The sequence below is a fragment of the Dermochelys coriacea genome, chromosome 4 (genome assembly GCF_009764565.3).
Source record: "Dermochelys coriacea isolate rDerCor1 chromosome 4, rDerCor1.pri.v4, whole genome shotgun sequence".
In the NCBI taxonomy this organism is placed as follows: Eukaryota; Metazoa; Chordata; order Testudines; family Dermochelyidae; genus Dermochelys; species Dermochelys coriacea.
The window spans coordinates 27118673-27131278 of NC_050071.1; the positions used below are offsets into that span (position 1 = coordinate 27118673).

At 42.4% G+C, this 12606-nt stretch overlaps 1 protein-coding gene across 1 annotated transcript in view; it reads right to left on the minus strand.

The window, feature by feature from the left end:
* STPG2 (sperm tail PG-rich repeat containing 2) overlaps positions 1 to 12606 on the minus strand; it is a 421381-nt gene that overhangs the window by 2801 nt on the left and 405974 nt on the right. The window contains exon 13 of the mRNA XM_043513260.1: positions 256 to 379. Coding sequence (XP_043369195.1) covers positions 256 to 379 — 124 coding nt within the window. The remainder of the gene's footprint in view (positions 1 to 255; positions 380 to 12606) is intronic.

Below are 12606 nucleotides of genomic sequence, written 5' to 3' on the forward strand. Positions count from 1 at the left end.
AATATTTATTCAAAAATTGCTATCAACCCTCTTGAGTGCAAATATTAATAAGTAGGGGAAGATTTGCAAATTTCCAATTTCCTTTACTATGTGGAATAAAAAGCCAGTCATTTCCCATATTAAATAAAGTTAAAAATAGTATGTTTTGTAATTTGGAGAACATACTAGAAAATGTAACAGCCTAATATGAACTCTTAATCTTTTAGTAATATAGGTAAGCATATTCACCACTGAAGAATTCCTAAGCAGACATACAAAGTGCGCCTGGGTGCACTGCCTCATATTTGCAAACAGTGTTGTCCATCTGAGTTGCAACAGGATTCTGTAAGGTAGCATTAAATGTTCTCTTCAGGACAGTGTCCTTAAAGAATGGGCTTAGCTGTGGAGACATAAATATATGAATTTCAGTAAGCATACATGAGCAGAATTCTACAATAATCTTGTTTATATACTTCCTAGGAAAGAAAGATTCTGCTTGCCACAAGAGACTGCTTCCTCCAAAGCTTCTGTATGGAAATCCAAAGCTTCTGTATGGAAAAGCACTCAACATTAACTACTACAGCTAAGAATACCTTATTACACTGTGCCATTTTGGATTATTGAGCTATAAACAATGCGGGAAACTGCAGGTGCTCAGCAACACTGAAAATCAGGCAAGTTATTTAGGTGTCTACATACACATGTAGGACCATTCGTTTAGGAACCTTTGTTAAAAAAAATCATGGAGCATGGCGATGGAAGTCTTAGTAGTATGAGTGAAGGGAAGGAAGAAGGAACAGAACTAGATGATCTTTAGAATTCCCTTCCAGTCCTACAGTTCTATGATTCTGTGACTGCAGGACCACCCATATCTATAAATGTTTGCAGGATCAGGATCAGGCTTGGTAAAATGGAGTTAATTCATGTATATGGGCATCCCATTGTTCAGGTGTTTTTCGTTTTCGTCATTACTAATGTGCATTATCACAAAATATTTTATGCATAAAGATGACAATAAATTAAGGAGAAAAATGATCCTTTTAAGGTGAGATTTCAAGGGAGGAAGTAATTCTTTGTCTTGGAGGGAAGGAAGGACAGAAGTTATAAATAAATGTGGCAGGAGGGTCATGTGGGTCCCCAACCTCTGAGGCAGAGATCAGAGGAACAGTGAGTGGGCAGAGGAATAGGTGGGAATGTGGTCAAAGATATCTGGGAGTGGATTCTGGGGACCATAATGGCAATTTTGAATTTGTTAAGTCAGTTAAAGTGACAATGGATGGGGAGGATCTTTCTCCCTGAAACAGGAAAAAGGCAGTAGCATTCTTAACCTTCTGTGGCTTAAAAAGTAGGGAGTTTGGAAGATTATAATAAAGGGAATTGCAATATTCAGCAAGGGAAATTGGTGACAGAAATGAAGAGCCTAATTCTCATTTACACCTAGGCCACATTACACTCCTCTGTCAGTGTACAAGATCCTTAAAGTGGGAGTAGATTATATTTAAACACATTTTAACATCCCTTTACATGATTAGAACAGTTTAAATCACTAGAGGCAGGGTCATAATAATTAAACATTCTAGGAACTTTCTAGAAAACTCTGACACATAGAAATGGGAACCATTGGTGAAAAAAAGTTTTCATCATGGATAAAGCCAAGATTTCTGACCTTGGAAGCAAGTTAAAGCCAGATTTACAGAGTCATGAAGTCAGATACATGGGACTAGAGCTGGGGAACTATTTCTAGTGAATGATATATTTTATAAACAGGGGCCTTTCTTCTGTGCCTATAAAGGGAAGGGTAGCAACCTTCCTGTATACAGTACTATAAAATCCCTCCTGGCCAGAGGCACAAAATCCTTTTACCTATAAAGGGTTAAGAAGCTCAGGTAACCTGGCTGGCACCTAACCAAAAGGATCAATAAGGGGACAAGATGCTTTCAAATCTGGGGAGAGAGGTTTTGGTCTCTCCATTCTGTGTGCTTGCCAACACAGATCAAGGAAGCAAGCAATCGAACTCCATTAGAATTAGTAAGTACTAACAAGGGAATGTGTTAGCTTATTTTTGTTTTGGCTTGTGATTTTCTCTGTGCTGAGAGGAAGGTGTATTCCTGGTTTTCTTTTTGTAACTTTAAAGTTTGGCCCAGAAGGAATCCTCTGTGTTTTTGAATCTGATTGCTCTGTAAGATTATCTTCCATTCTAATTTTATAGAGGTGCTTCTTTTACCTTTTTTCTTTATAATAATGTTCTGTTTCTTTTAGAATCTGAATGGGTTTTTATTTAGTGTCCTAAAAAAACCCAAGGTTGGTCTGTGTTCATCTTGTTTAGTCTCAAATCTCCCCAGGAAAGGAGGTGTGGAGGCTTGGGGGGATATTAGGGGGGAGTAGGAACTCCAAGTGGTCCTTTCCCTGAGTTTGTCTAAATCACTTGGTGGTGGCAGCATTATCTAATCCAAGGTACAAGGGAGAATTTGTGCCTTGGGGAGTTTTAACTTAAGCTGGTAGAAATAAGCTTAGGGGGTCTTTCATGTGGGTCCCCACATCTGTACCCTAGAATTTAGAGTGGGGAGGGAACCCTGACAATGAGTTATTTGTAAACTGACTAATTTGTATTTGTCATTGTCCCATTAACACATCATGCAAACATATTTCAGTGTAAATGTTGCTTGTGAATGATTCAGTTCATCTATATCTTCAACTATTTGATCATCATTATTCATATATATGGTTAGTTCCCCTAAGTCATATGGTATTGTTTCCGTTCCCTGACTGGATGACTGAAACAGTAGCAAACACTAACACAAAAATATAAATGATATGTTTATAAATCAAGAGTGAGTACTTCCATCACTAATCGCAAATTCCCTCTTGTTTGTCCAGCACTTAGGTGAACAAAATTTGCTGACGCAACTGTTTGAGAATAAGCAAACATGAAAAAGTGTAAATGTGGCCAAATAGGAAAGTGATTCTGAATGAAAGAAAATGTTCATGAATAAATGAGGGAGGAGAGAAGTAGAATTAAGTAGTAAGAGCCAATAAGAGAAGACAACTAGTGAGGAAGCTCTAGAGAAATAAAGTAAAGAAAACAAGCAATTGCATATGAATCAGGTAGCAACAAAGATCCTGTGACTCAATATTCATTTTACCGCTTGTGAACATTAACTGCATAGAAAGAAGTAACCAAGCTGTACTGAAAACTATAGTCACTGTATTGGATCAAATGACTGAACTGGAAACAATTGTATCCATTTTAGTTGCAACTGCGCAGTAGGGAGATATCAAGTCAACAGCAGAGTCATTAAATTGTTAGGTTTCCATCTCCCTTTATAGAGGGAAGGAGAGAATGCAGATCTGCCCACACCATAAAATATATGGTTAAGGAGGGATAAGAAGAGTTAAAAAACAAATAAATCATAGGGTTGTCAACATTCTAATCGCATAAAACCGACACCCTACCCCGCCCCTGCCCTGAGGCCCTGCCCCTACCCCACCCCGTCTCTGAGGCCCCGCCTCCTGCTTACTCCATCCCCCCTCCCTCCATCACCCGCTCTCCTCCACCCTCACTCACTTTCACTGGGCTGGAGCAGGGGGTTGAGATGAGGGCTCTGGGTGTGGGTGCAGGCTCCAGGACAGGGCCAGAAATGAGGGGTTCAGGATGCAGGAGGGGGCTCTGGGCTGGGGCTGGGGTGTGGGAGGGCTCAGGCTGGGAGTATGGGGTCTCAGATGGGGATGGGGTGAGGGGGTTGGGGTACAGGAGGAGGTGACAGATTTATGTTAACAATCTGCCTGAGGCGTCAGGTGATCAGGCTGAGGCCACAGGATTGTAGGGGAGGAGGTGAAGGAGCACACCAAGCGACTAAGTTTTAAAGCTTTATTAAGCAAATAACAGCAGTGAGTGCTGGGAACACTTCCACGTTACTTGGAGGAAGGAAGGAAGGAAGCATTAGTGCCTCCACCCTAACCCACTTTCATATTCACACATGCATGACCCGATGCTGGCCAAGCCTGGGTGTAACGTAAGAAGAAGAGGGGGAAGGGTAGATGAGAGTTTTGTCCCATGCACAGGCCATTTAGGGTCCGCTGTTGATCTCCGACTTGCTTCAGCTTTTGGGAGGGTTTTAAGTTTTGGGGTTTTGGGGGGTGATTTGTTTAGGGACCTTTGTCCCCTGTGCTCTCTACCAGTTTAAACTGGCCTTTTGAGGCTTTTTTGACTTTTTAAAAACACATTGGCATTAGGGCTGTTATGTTTTTATTTGCTGACCTTTGCATTTTTACTAGTTTTTGCACTTTTTGCTGGTTTGTTTGTTTTGTTTTGTTTTTTGTTTTGTTTTTTAACGGTTGGCTGGAGTTGGGTGAGATACAGATACAGCTTCAGGCTTTTGGGTTGCACAGAATCTGTTCTAGTGCCATAACCTTGGACTGAAGCCAGCATTTTATCTTCGGACTGCGCTGAAGTGTTGAGTTAACCTAGTTTATTTGGGGGTTTTTTTTTGGCCTCTTGCAACCTGCAAAGGAACCTTTTATTTTAAACTTATACCTTTAACCCTTCCCAAAATACCTTGCAATACCTGCAACAGCATTAGAAACATACAATGCTAATTTGCCTCCCCTAAGGAAGGGGGCCATTGGGTTGTAACAAAGGTTCCGGGAGGGAGTTTGGATGTGGGAGGGGGCTCAGGGCTCGGGCAGGAGGTTGGGGTGTGGGAGGGGGTTTGGGATGCAGGCTCTGGCCAGGCTGTGCTTACCTCTGGCAGCTCCAGGAAGTGGCCGGCCTATCCAGCTCCATGCCCACAGCTCCCATTGGCCACGGTTCCCGGCCAATGGGAGCTGTGGAGCCAGTGCTCGGGGTGGGAGCAGTGCGTGGAGCCCCCATGGCCATCCCTGTGCCTAGAAGCTGGACATGCCAGCTGTCTTAGCCCCACCACACCGCCGACTGGACTTTTAGTGGACTGGGTGTTCCAGTCAAAAAACGGATGCCTGGCAACCCTAAATAATCCTCATAATGCTTTTAAATTTTATAACAGTTTCATCCAAGCATCTCAAGGTGCTTTGAAAGTTGGATAAGTATTACTATAACCATTTTAAAAACTGGATAACTGAGGCACATTGACAGAACAGTGCAAGTCTGCTCTGCTGCTGCTGCTTGTGCATGACCAGTTTGCTTGACAGTAAACTTCAAAAATGTGTGACAGCAAATTGGCGTAATACTGAGTACGGCTGAGAGGCTTTGGACTGACTCTCATGAATTTCAGGGATCCTTAAACTGATGAGAAATTATAGCTATAGATCCTGCTTCAAGGGTTACAAATGAGCCAGAGCAGAGAAACTAGTGAGGTTCCTTACTGCATGGGGTGAAAGTGGATTGGAGGGGCTGCACAATTCTGGTGCAGTGCAAAGCTCAGCTCTGGAAGGGGTCTCTTCACTGCAGTATGCAAAATGCAGGCCAGACTAGGAGAACCCACTGACACCCAAATCCTCCTCTCCTGTGGAGACCATGTGTTAGGACAGTGGGAGCTAATGATGTTTTAGGCTTCCAGAACTGCTTCACAGCCATCAGCAACCTGAGCAGAGTCACCTAGCACACAATGTGGTATGCAAGTGGTGTGTTCAATGGGAAGCCCTGGGCTCTAAGGATGAGGTCTACAGCTTTGAAGTTATTTTGGACATATACACTGAATAAATGCAGATATACAGTGTAATGTACTGAATTTTAGAAGGACATCAAGTGCAGCTTACAACTCAGGATTACTGAGCAACTGTATTCACATAAAAGTCAATCTTCTAATAAAGTAATTTAAGCCATAGTTTAACTCTGAATATGCTGTATTCAAGCTCCCGATTTCAGTATAGAAGTTAGTGCCATCAGCTGGATAAGAAATTAATACTAAGAACAGTCTCTGTAGTGTACAGCTAGAAGAACACTATTCCTTTGGCCCTCTGAGTTTGCACTCTACCTTTTGTTAAAAGGAGCCCAATCAAAAAGCAGTCCATGACAAATCAGAAAAATCTCTGAAACTAAGCCTTGGGGTTTGCAATCTTAGTGGATGCAAAAGAGTACAATACTTTGGTATTAGAATTTTAAATTAATTTAAACATCTTCAGTGGGTATTACTTACAATTTGAGTAAAGGCAACACTGTATTCATATGTATTACCCTTGCACTTCTGCAGCAGCCAAAATGTGCTGAATTCGGCCTTTAGATACATGTGTGCACGCACCACTAAGTTTACTATGCTTGCATAGATATAAATGAAAGTTGAGTTTGGCCCAAAATGTTTTTACACTTTACTGATATAATTTTTATCTAATTGTTTCCCACATATACTCAATAAATCAACATCGATACATGGCACTAGATTATTTTTTTTACAATATATATCTCCTTCCACACAGAGAACTGTTTTAAGGTACAAGTACCTCCCTTATGCACCACTATTTTTGAAGTATATCATATGGTATGTATGACAGCATTTTGCCTGGAGGATAAAATATCTGATCAAATTGATCACACAAGCTGCAATTTTTTATCATGCTCTTATAACAGTATGAAGGTTATACATGAAGGTTACTTAACAGCAGTTCTTGTTCTCCAAATGTATTGCCTCTGCATATTCCCATGTGTGGCACTCTGTACCTCAAAGTAGCACCATGGAACCCCCATATTAACCACTGTGATACTGTATGTGTTCAAAATAACAGGTTTCAGAGTAGCAGCCGTGTTAGTCTGTATTCGCAAAAAAGAAAAGGAGTACTTGTGGCACCTTAGAGACTAACAAATTTATTTGAGCATAAGCTTTCGTGAGCTACAGCTCACTCATCCGATAAAGTGAGCTGTAGCTCACGAAGGCTTATGCTCAAATAAATTTGTTAGTCTCTAAGGTGACACAAGTACTCCTTTTCTTTTTTGTATGTGTTCAAAGTAAACCTTGTGATATATCTCTTTAAAAGTCTTGATCTGCAGAACATTAATATCCTGTTGAATTACATGTACTACCAGTGTATGTGAAGTTATGAAGTATTGCTCTAAGTGTTACTGAAATATGTTGTGAGATTGGGAACACCCACAACTAGTCTTTCAGTTACAACAAAGGAGAAGCTATCAACAGCTAGATGACATTAATGGTTCATTAACACACAATCCACTATCCCCCCGACACTTGAGAAGGTATGTACGCCTAACCCATGTCACAGCAAAGATCTTTCCAGCAAGTTGGAAGAAAGTATAAAAGAGAGACAGTGACATCATCACTTTGCTTCTCTCCCCCTTCCAACTCAACAGCTGGAAGAACATCTGCAGGACAAAGACTTTGAACTGGGGAAGTTTGGTCCCAGGTTGGAAAAGGGTCCAATCTGTGAACTGAAGAATGCAAAAGTTTAGGATTTGGAATGCATGTTTACTTTTTTATTTTCTTAACCTATCTATGACCTTTATGCCTATTATTATAATCACTTAAAATCTATCTTTCTGTTGTTAACAAACTTATTTTAATGTTTTACCCTTACCAGTGAGTTTCTCTAAAATACTTGGGAAATCTCAACTCATGTTACAAGGCTGGTGCATGTCCACTTTCTTATGAAGAAGTGGTGAACCAAGTAATGAGTTTACACTGGCTCAGCTTCTGACCAGTGCAAGATGATACAATTCTGGTGTGTAAGACTGGGGAGCTGAGGGGAATTGGCTGGAGCCTCTCTATTGATGGTTCATGAGCAGCTAGGAGATCACTCATGTAACACAGTTAAGTGTGTCCCTGCGGATATCTATATATTGGTGGATTTGGAGGACTCAGGGTCCCATAGTCCAGGTTGCACTCTGGGGACCCGTCACACCAGGAGTTCCCTACAAGACCTTGCATGTTGCTAGAGAACTGCAAGGTGTTTTCTATCAACCATGGAAAGGATTACAAGGTGTTACCTGCTCCTACTAAATTATACAGCCCTGACAGCAGAAGCAGAATTGTTTCCTGCCTCCCACTGCTCTGTTGGGGACTCATACTACCATCTGATTCTCCGATGATCCTGCTCAAGATCAAGAGAAACAGTGCCTCTACCTAGAGAGTCCTTTGATTGAGTCCACCTCTACCTAGAGAGTCCCCTGAAAGTCCACCTCAGGATGTTGGTGGAGAGGAAGCTGGTCCCCATGAAGACAACTAATGTTCAGGTGTGTGTGGGAGAGTTTTGGGATGGGGTGAGCAGGGAGGGCCTGCTAAAGGGACAGAGGTTTTTCATAGAGTCAGGTTTTATACAAACCCTAATCTCGATGTGAAGCAGCAGTGGTTGATTCAATGCCAGATCTTGCGACCAAAATCCTGCTGGGTTAAATTCACAAAACTCATGAAACAAATCACTCTCCACCTCAATTCTAAAAGTATCTAGTGGATTGAGTGTAGTGATGGAAGCCAGGAGCACCTATTTTCTGATCAAGGAATCAGAAAATGAGACAGATTTTCTAAAATTTTAAAGTGAGGCTGTAACTTCTTTTCCAACCCTCTGCCCCACTCCCCCCACATCAGCACAGGAACCATCCTGGGGACTAAGGCTCCCAAAAGACCCTACTGCCATACAGGGAAGGAGCCCAAAGCCTCAGCCCTTACTCTTCCAGCCTTCACCCCATCTTCTGGTCTGGAGGACATTTTTTTTACAGCTGTGACTCCCACACACTACTGAATTATAAGTACCATCTCCTTTTCCCTCTTCTCCCCCAGAAGGCAGGTAAAGGCAACAGGGTGTCATGACAAGACGGAAGCTTATTTTTAGGAAATTGATGTCGGATGCCATTAACATCTCCCTTTTCTGTGACTGAAGCTTACCAAGTATTATTGTCACTATTATCAGAATTTCCATGGCTGTTATGTCTCCATGCTTCCAGCTCATCCACCACAGGAACAGATGGGGTTCATAGTGCCTCTGAAAGGGCCCAACAGACCTGTCCTGCCTGTAGCACTTGGCAAACTGGACAGCCATTCCTCTTGCAGTGTGCCTTTACACAATCCACTATTTCACCTATTCCAGTTGAAACTGGAAGGAACTATCCAAGGAAACAGCAGAGCAGACATAAGAAACTGGATACCAAACTTCTACTGCTTGTCCACTGCACAGGACAATTACCTAGGTGCAGGTCACAAGAAGGCAGCACACACCTATCTGAACTAAAATTGATGCTGAACAATGCAAGATCCATTACCAACAAACAACAAGCAATACATGACCTCATTAGTGATGCAATATAGTTAGCAATACTGAGACTCAGCTGGGTGATACTGCTAGCTCTGTGCTAGCCCACCTCATCCCCCTAGATTGCATGGCCCATCACAAGTCCAGAGAGGTCAAGAAGGCAGCCAGCACTGCAATAGTCTTCTTTTCAAATATCAGATTCAAAGGAGATGCCTCAGGTAAGACATTCAAATTCATTTAACTAACAGTAGAAACCAGAGACACAGCTAACAGATTTTATGCTCATTCATAGACCATCAAAGAGTATATGGTTCATAAAGGATCTCACTGATACCTTATTGATGATGGTGGTGAAACACCCCTGACTTGTCATCCTGGAAATGTCAACGTTCTGGCTGACAAAGGGGCAAATGTAAACTCATTTCCCCAACTGGCCTCCTAGGACTTTCACAGGTTAGCTCTGGTCCAACCCACACAGCCAGTCTCACCTTGGTCTTAGACTAGATGTCAATATAGAGGCTAACATAACCCAGGCAATCCTTTGGACAAACCATAACTTCATGGTTAACTTCATTTAATCTGAGGACAATGGTTTCCCCACTCCCAGGCAGCAAGAAAGACTCATGACTCTGATTCAACCATGAAGCATCTTAGGGAATGTCTACACTGCAATCCAAGGGGCAACTGCAGCTACCAGCACTAGCTTGGCTATAAATAGCAGCATGGGCTTCAGTGTTGGCGAGCAAGGCAAACAGATCCCCAGGGTGCTTGTACAGATGCGCTGAAGTCCCTGCTGCAGCATCTACACTGCTATTTTTAGCTGTGCTAGCGTGAATAAAACTACCCCAGGTATGCCTACCCATGCCGCAATATTACCTCAGACTGCCTGGTAGACATACCCTTAGATTCCATCAAATTCCAAAGCATGATAAATAACAGCACCACTCCACCTTCAGGAGAAGTCAACAATCTGGTGAATCCTTATGTTTATATACTAGCCTCGACTGTCAACACACATGCACCCCAAGCAGCTCCTCCTCCTCATTACCCATATAGATTTCCTTAGTTTTCTGACACCCAGCACAAGATGAAGAGAGAAGGTCAGGAAGTCAAGCACAGATGGTGGAAAACAAAGATTGAAACAGACAGGATGAAACATAAATAATTTCTCCACACCTATCCTGAGGCTGTATTACAGACAAAGAGAACCTTCCTATCAGCCTCCACTGAAGCTCCCAAATCCCATTCCAGGAAGATAGTCAGGTGGTAAACTGCTTCATCAATCCTGACTGCCTGCAGCCCAGAACAAAACCCAACACCAAGCCCTGGGAAGAATGATCAGCCTACTTTGCTGAAAAGATCACATACATTTGGGAAGGTTCTCAAACAGCATGAATCTGCTCCCCCTATTCTGATCAAGAAACAGCCCCCTAAAATCCCAGAGTTCAGTACACTCACTCCTCAAAAAGTTCTGGACATCCTAAAGGAGTCTCAACCCAAGATCTGTGAACCTGTCCCAATCCCTTCCTGGTTGACGAAAGGCACTCATGAGCAACTGGTGCCACTAATGAAGGAAATAGCTGATGCCTTGTTCAGTAAAGGATTCCTCCTTCAAACACGCTATAGTCCAACCAACATTGAAGAAACCTGCATTCTTATACACATCAGTTCTTGCCAGCTACCAGACAGTATCAAAACTTCCACTTCCGAGCAAGCTCTTCGAGAAGCTGACCAAAGGCCAATTACAGGCTCATCTAATTGAAGATAATATCCTTGATCCAGTACAATTTGGATTCAGGCCAAGACATGGGATGGAAAAGCTTTAGTGATACTGATGGGGTGATCTCCTCCAGTCAATAGATGGTATGTGGGCCTCCATTCTCATTCTCCTGGATCTCTCTGCAGTATTCAGCACTGTTAGCCATGAAATACTGCTGTCCTGCCCAAGAGAGGTGACAGAGATCCAGGGTAATACCCTAAAATGGATTAAATCCTTTCGGGGGCGGGGGGAGAGCACACAAAGAATAGTGATAAGAAACTGCCATTAGACCCTTCACTTATGGAGTTCCATAAGGATCAATTCTCTCTCCAGTCCTATTCTACATCTACATGAAGCCACTAGATGAACTAGCCAGACAACACAGCCTGAAGTGCCAGCCATATGCAGCTGATACACAGCTCTACTATCCTTCATCTGACCATACCACTACCACTATGATAGTCCTGTGATTGTATGAGATCAGCCCATGGATGAAAAACAGCTGGCTGAAGCTGAATCTGAGCAAGACAAAGCTTACGTTGGAGCAGAAGAAAGCACTTCGAAGGGCTTGCATCCATGGCAAGGTATCCTCTGGCTGAAGGATACAGAACACCTGCAGTTATTAAATTCAGTCCATAATTTAGGAGTGCTCCTGGATTTTTCGCTGATGCTAAGCTTTAACGTAGCAGCATCCATAATTAATGCTTTCTACCATCTTTGGTTGGCTGAGAGACTCCATCTTATTCAGCAGCCAATGATCTGGTCTTTGTTATATATGTCTTTGTCACCTCCTATCTAAACTACAGCAAAAAAATGTATGTGGCCATGAAACCATGAGATCTTAGGAAACTCCAAGTAGCACAGAATGCTGCAACACATCAACATGAGCTACCGTGAGCATCTCAAACCAGTCCCTACCTCGCTACACTGGCTTCCGATAGAATATCAAGTCAAGTTCAAGGTGTAGGTCCTCATCTTCAACTCAACGACCACAACCTAAAGCTCCAGAATGAAAACTGTGGCCAACAGCTCCACTCCACATGCACAATGAAACTTGCTACAACAAGGTTAAAGCTCATCTGTGCAGGAGACAGAGCTTTCTCAGGGGCTGGTCTGAGACTGTGAAATGAACTCCCACAGGAACAGGACCATCATAAACCTCATCACCTTCCATTCCAGTTGCAAGGCCCCCTTCATCAACCTGACTTCTCTAACATAAACACATAGCAGTTAGCACATTTTAAAACAAAACAGAATCTGACACAACTCTCCCCAACAGGAGAAGATGAGAGAGAGAATGAACTATCGATGACAAATGCTATATTGCTTAATACATTATTGGAAGGCACTCGTGTTTATGTGTAAGTAATTTAAACTATTTGTTTCAGTTTCCTTGAGGATGGTCTGAGGATTAGTTAATGTTTGTAAATGTTTGAAAATGGAGTGCAAAGTATTTTTGTTATAGGTTAGGTACTACCAAAGTTACTGAGATACACACAGTGTGAACGGGAATCCCTCTAAGAGTCGTTATTAAACAAGAGAAAAAATTGAAGGAGTAAGGTTCAACCTCAGGCTTTTAATCCAGGCAGTTATTATTTGTCTGGAAACGCACAACCTAGTGGTCAGCATTGCTACTACAAACTGTGCACGAATACCAACATCTGAAAATGTGAAAAACACCTTTTCACATACACACAGTT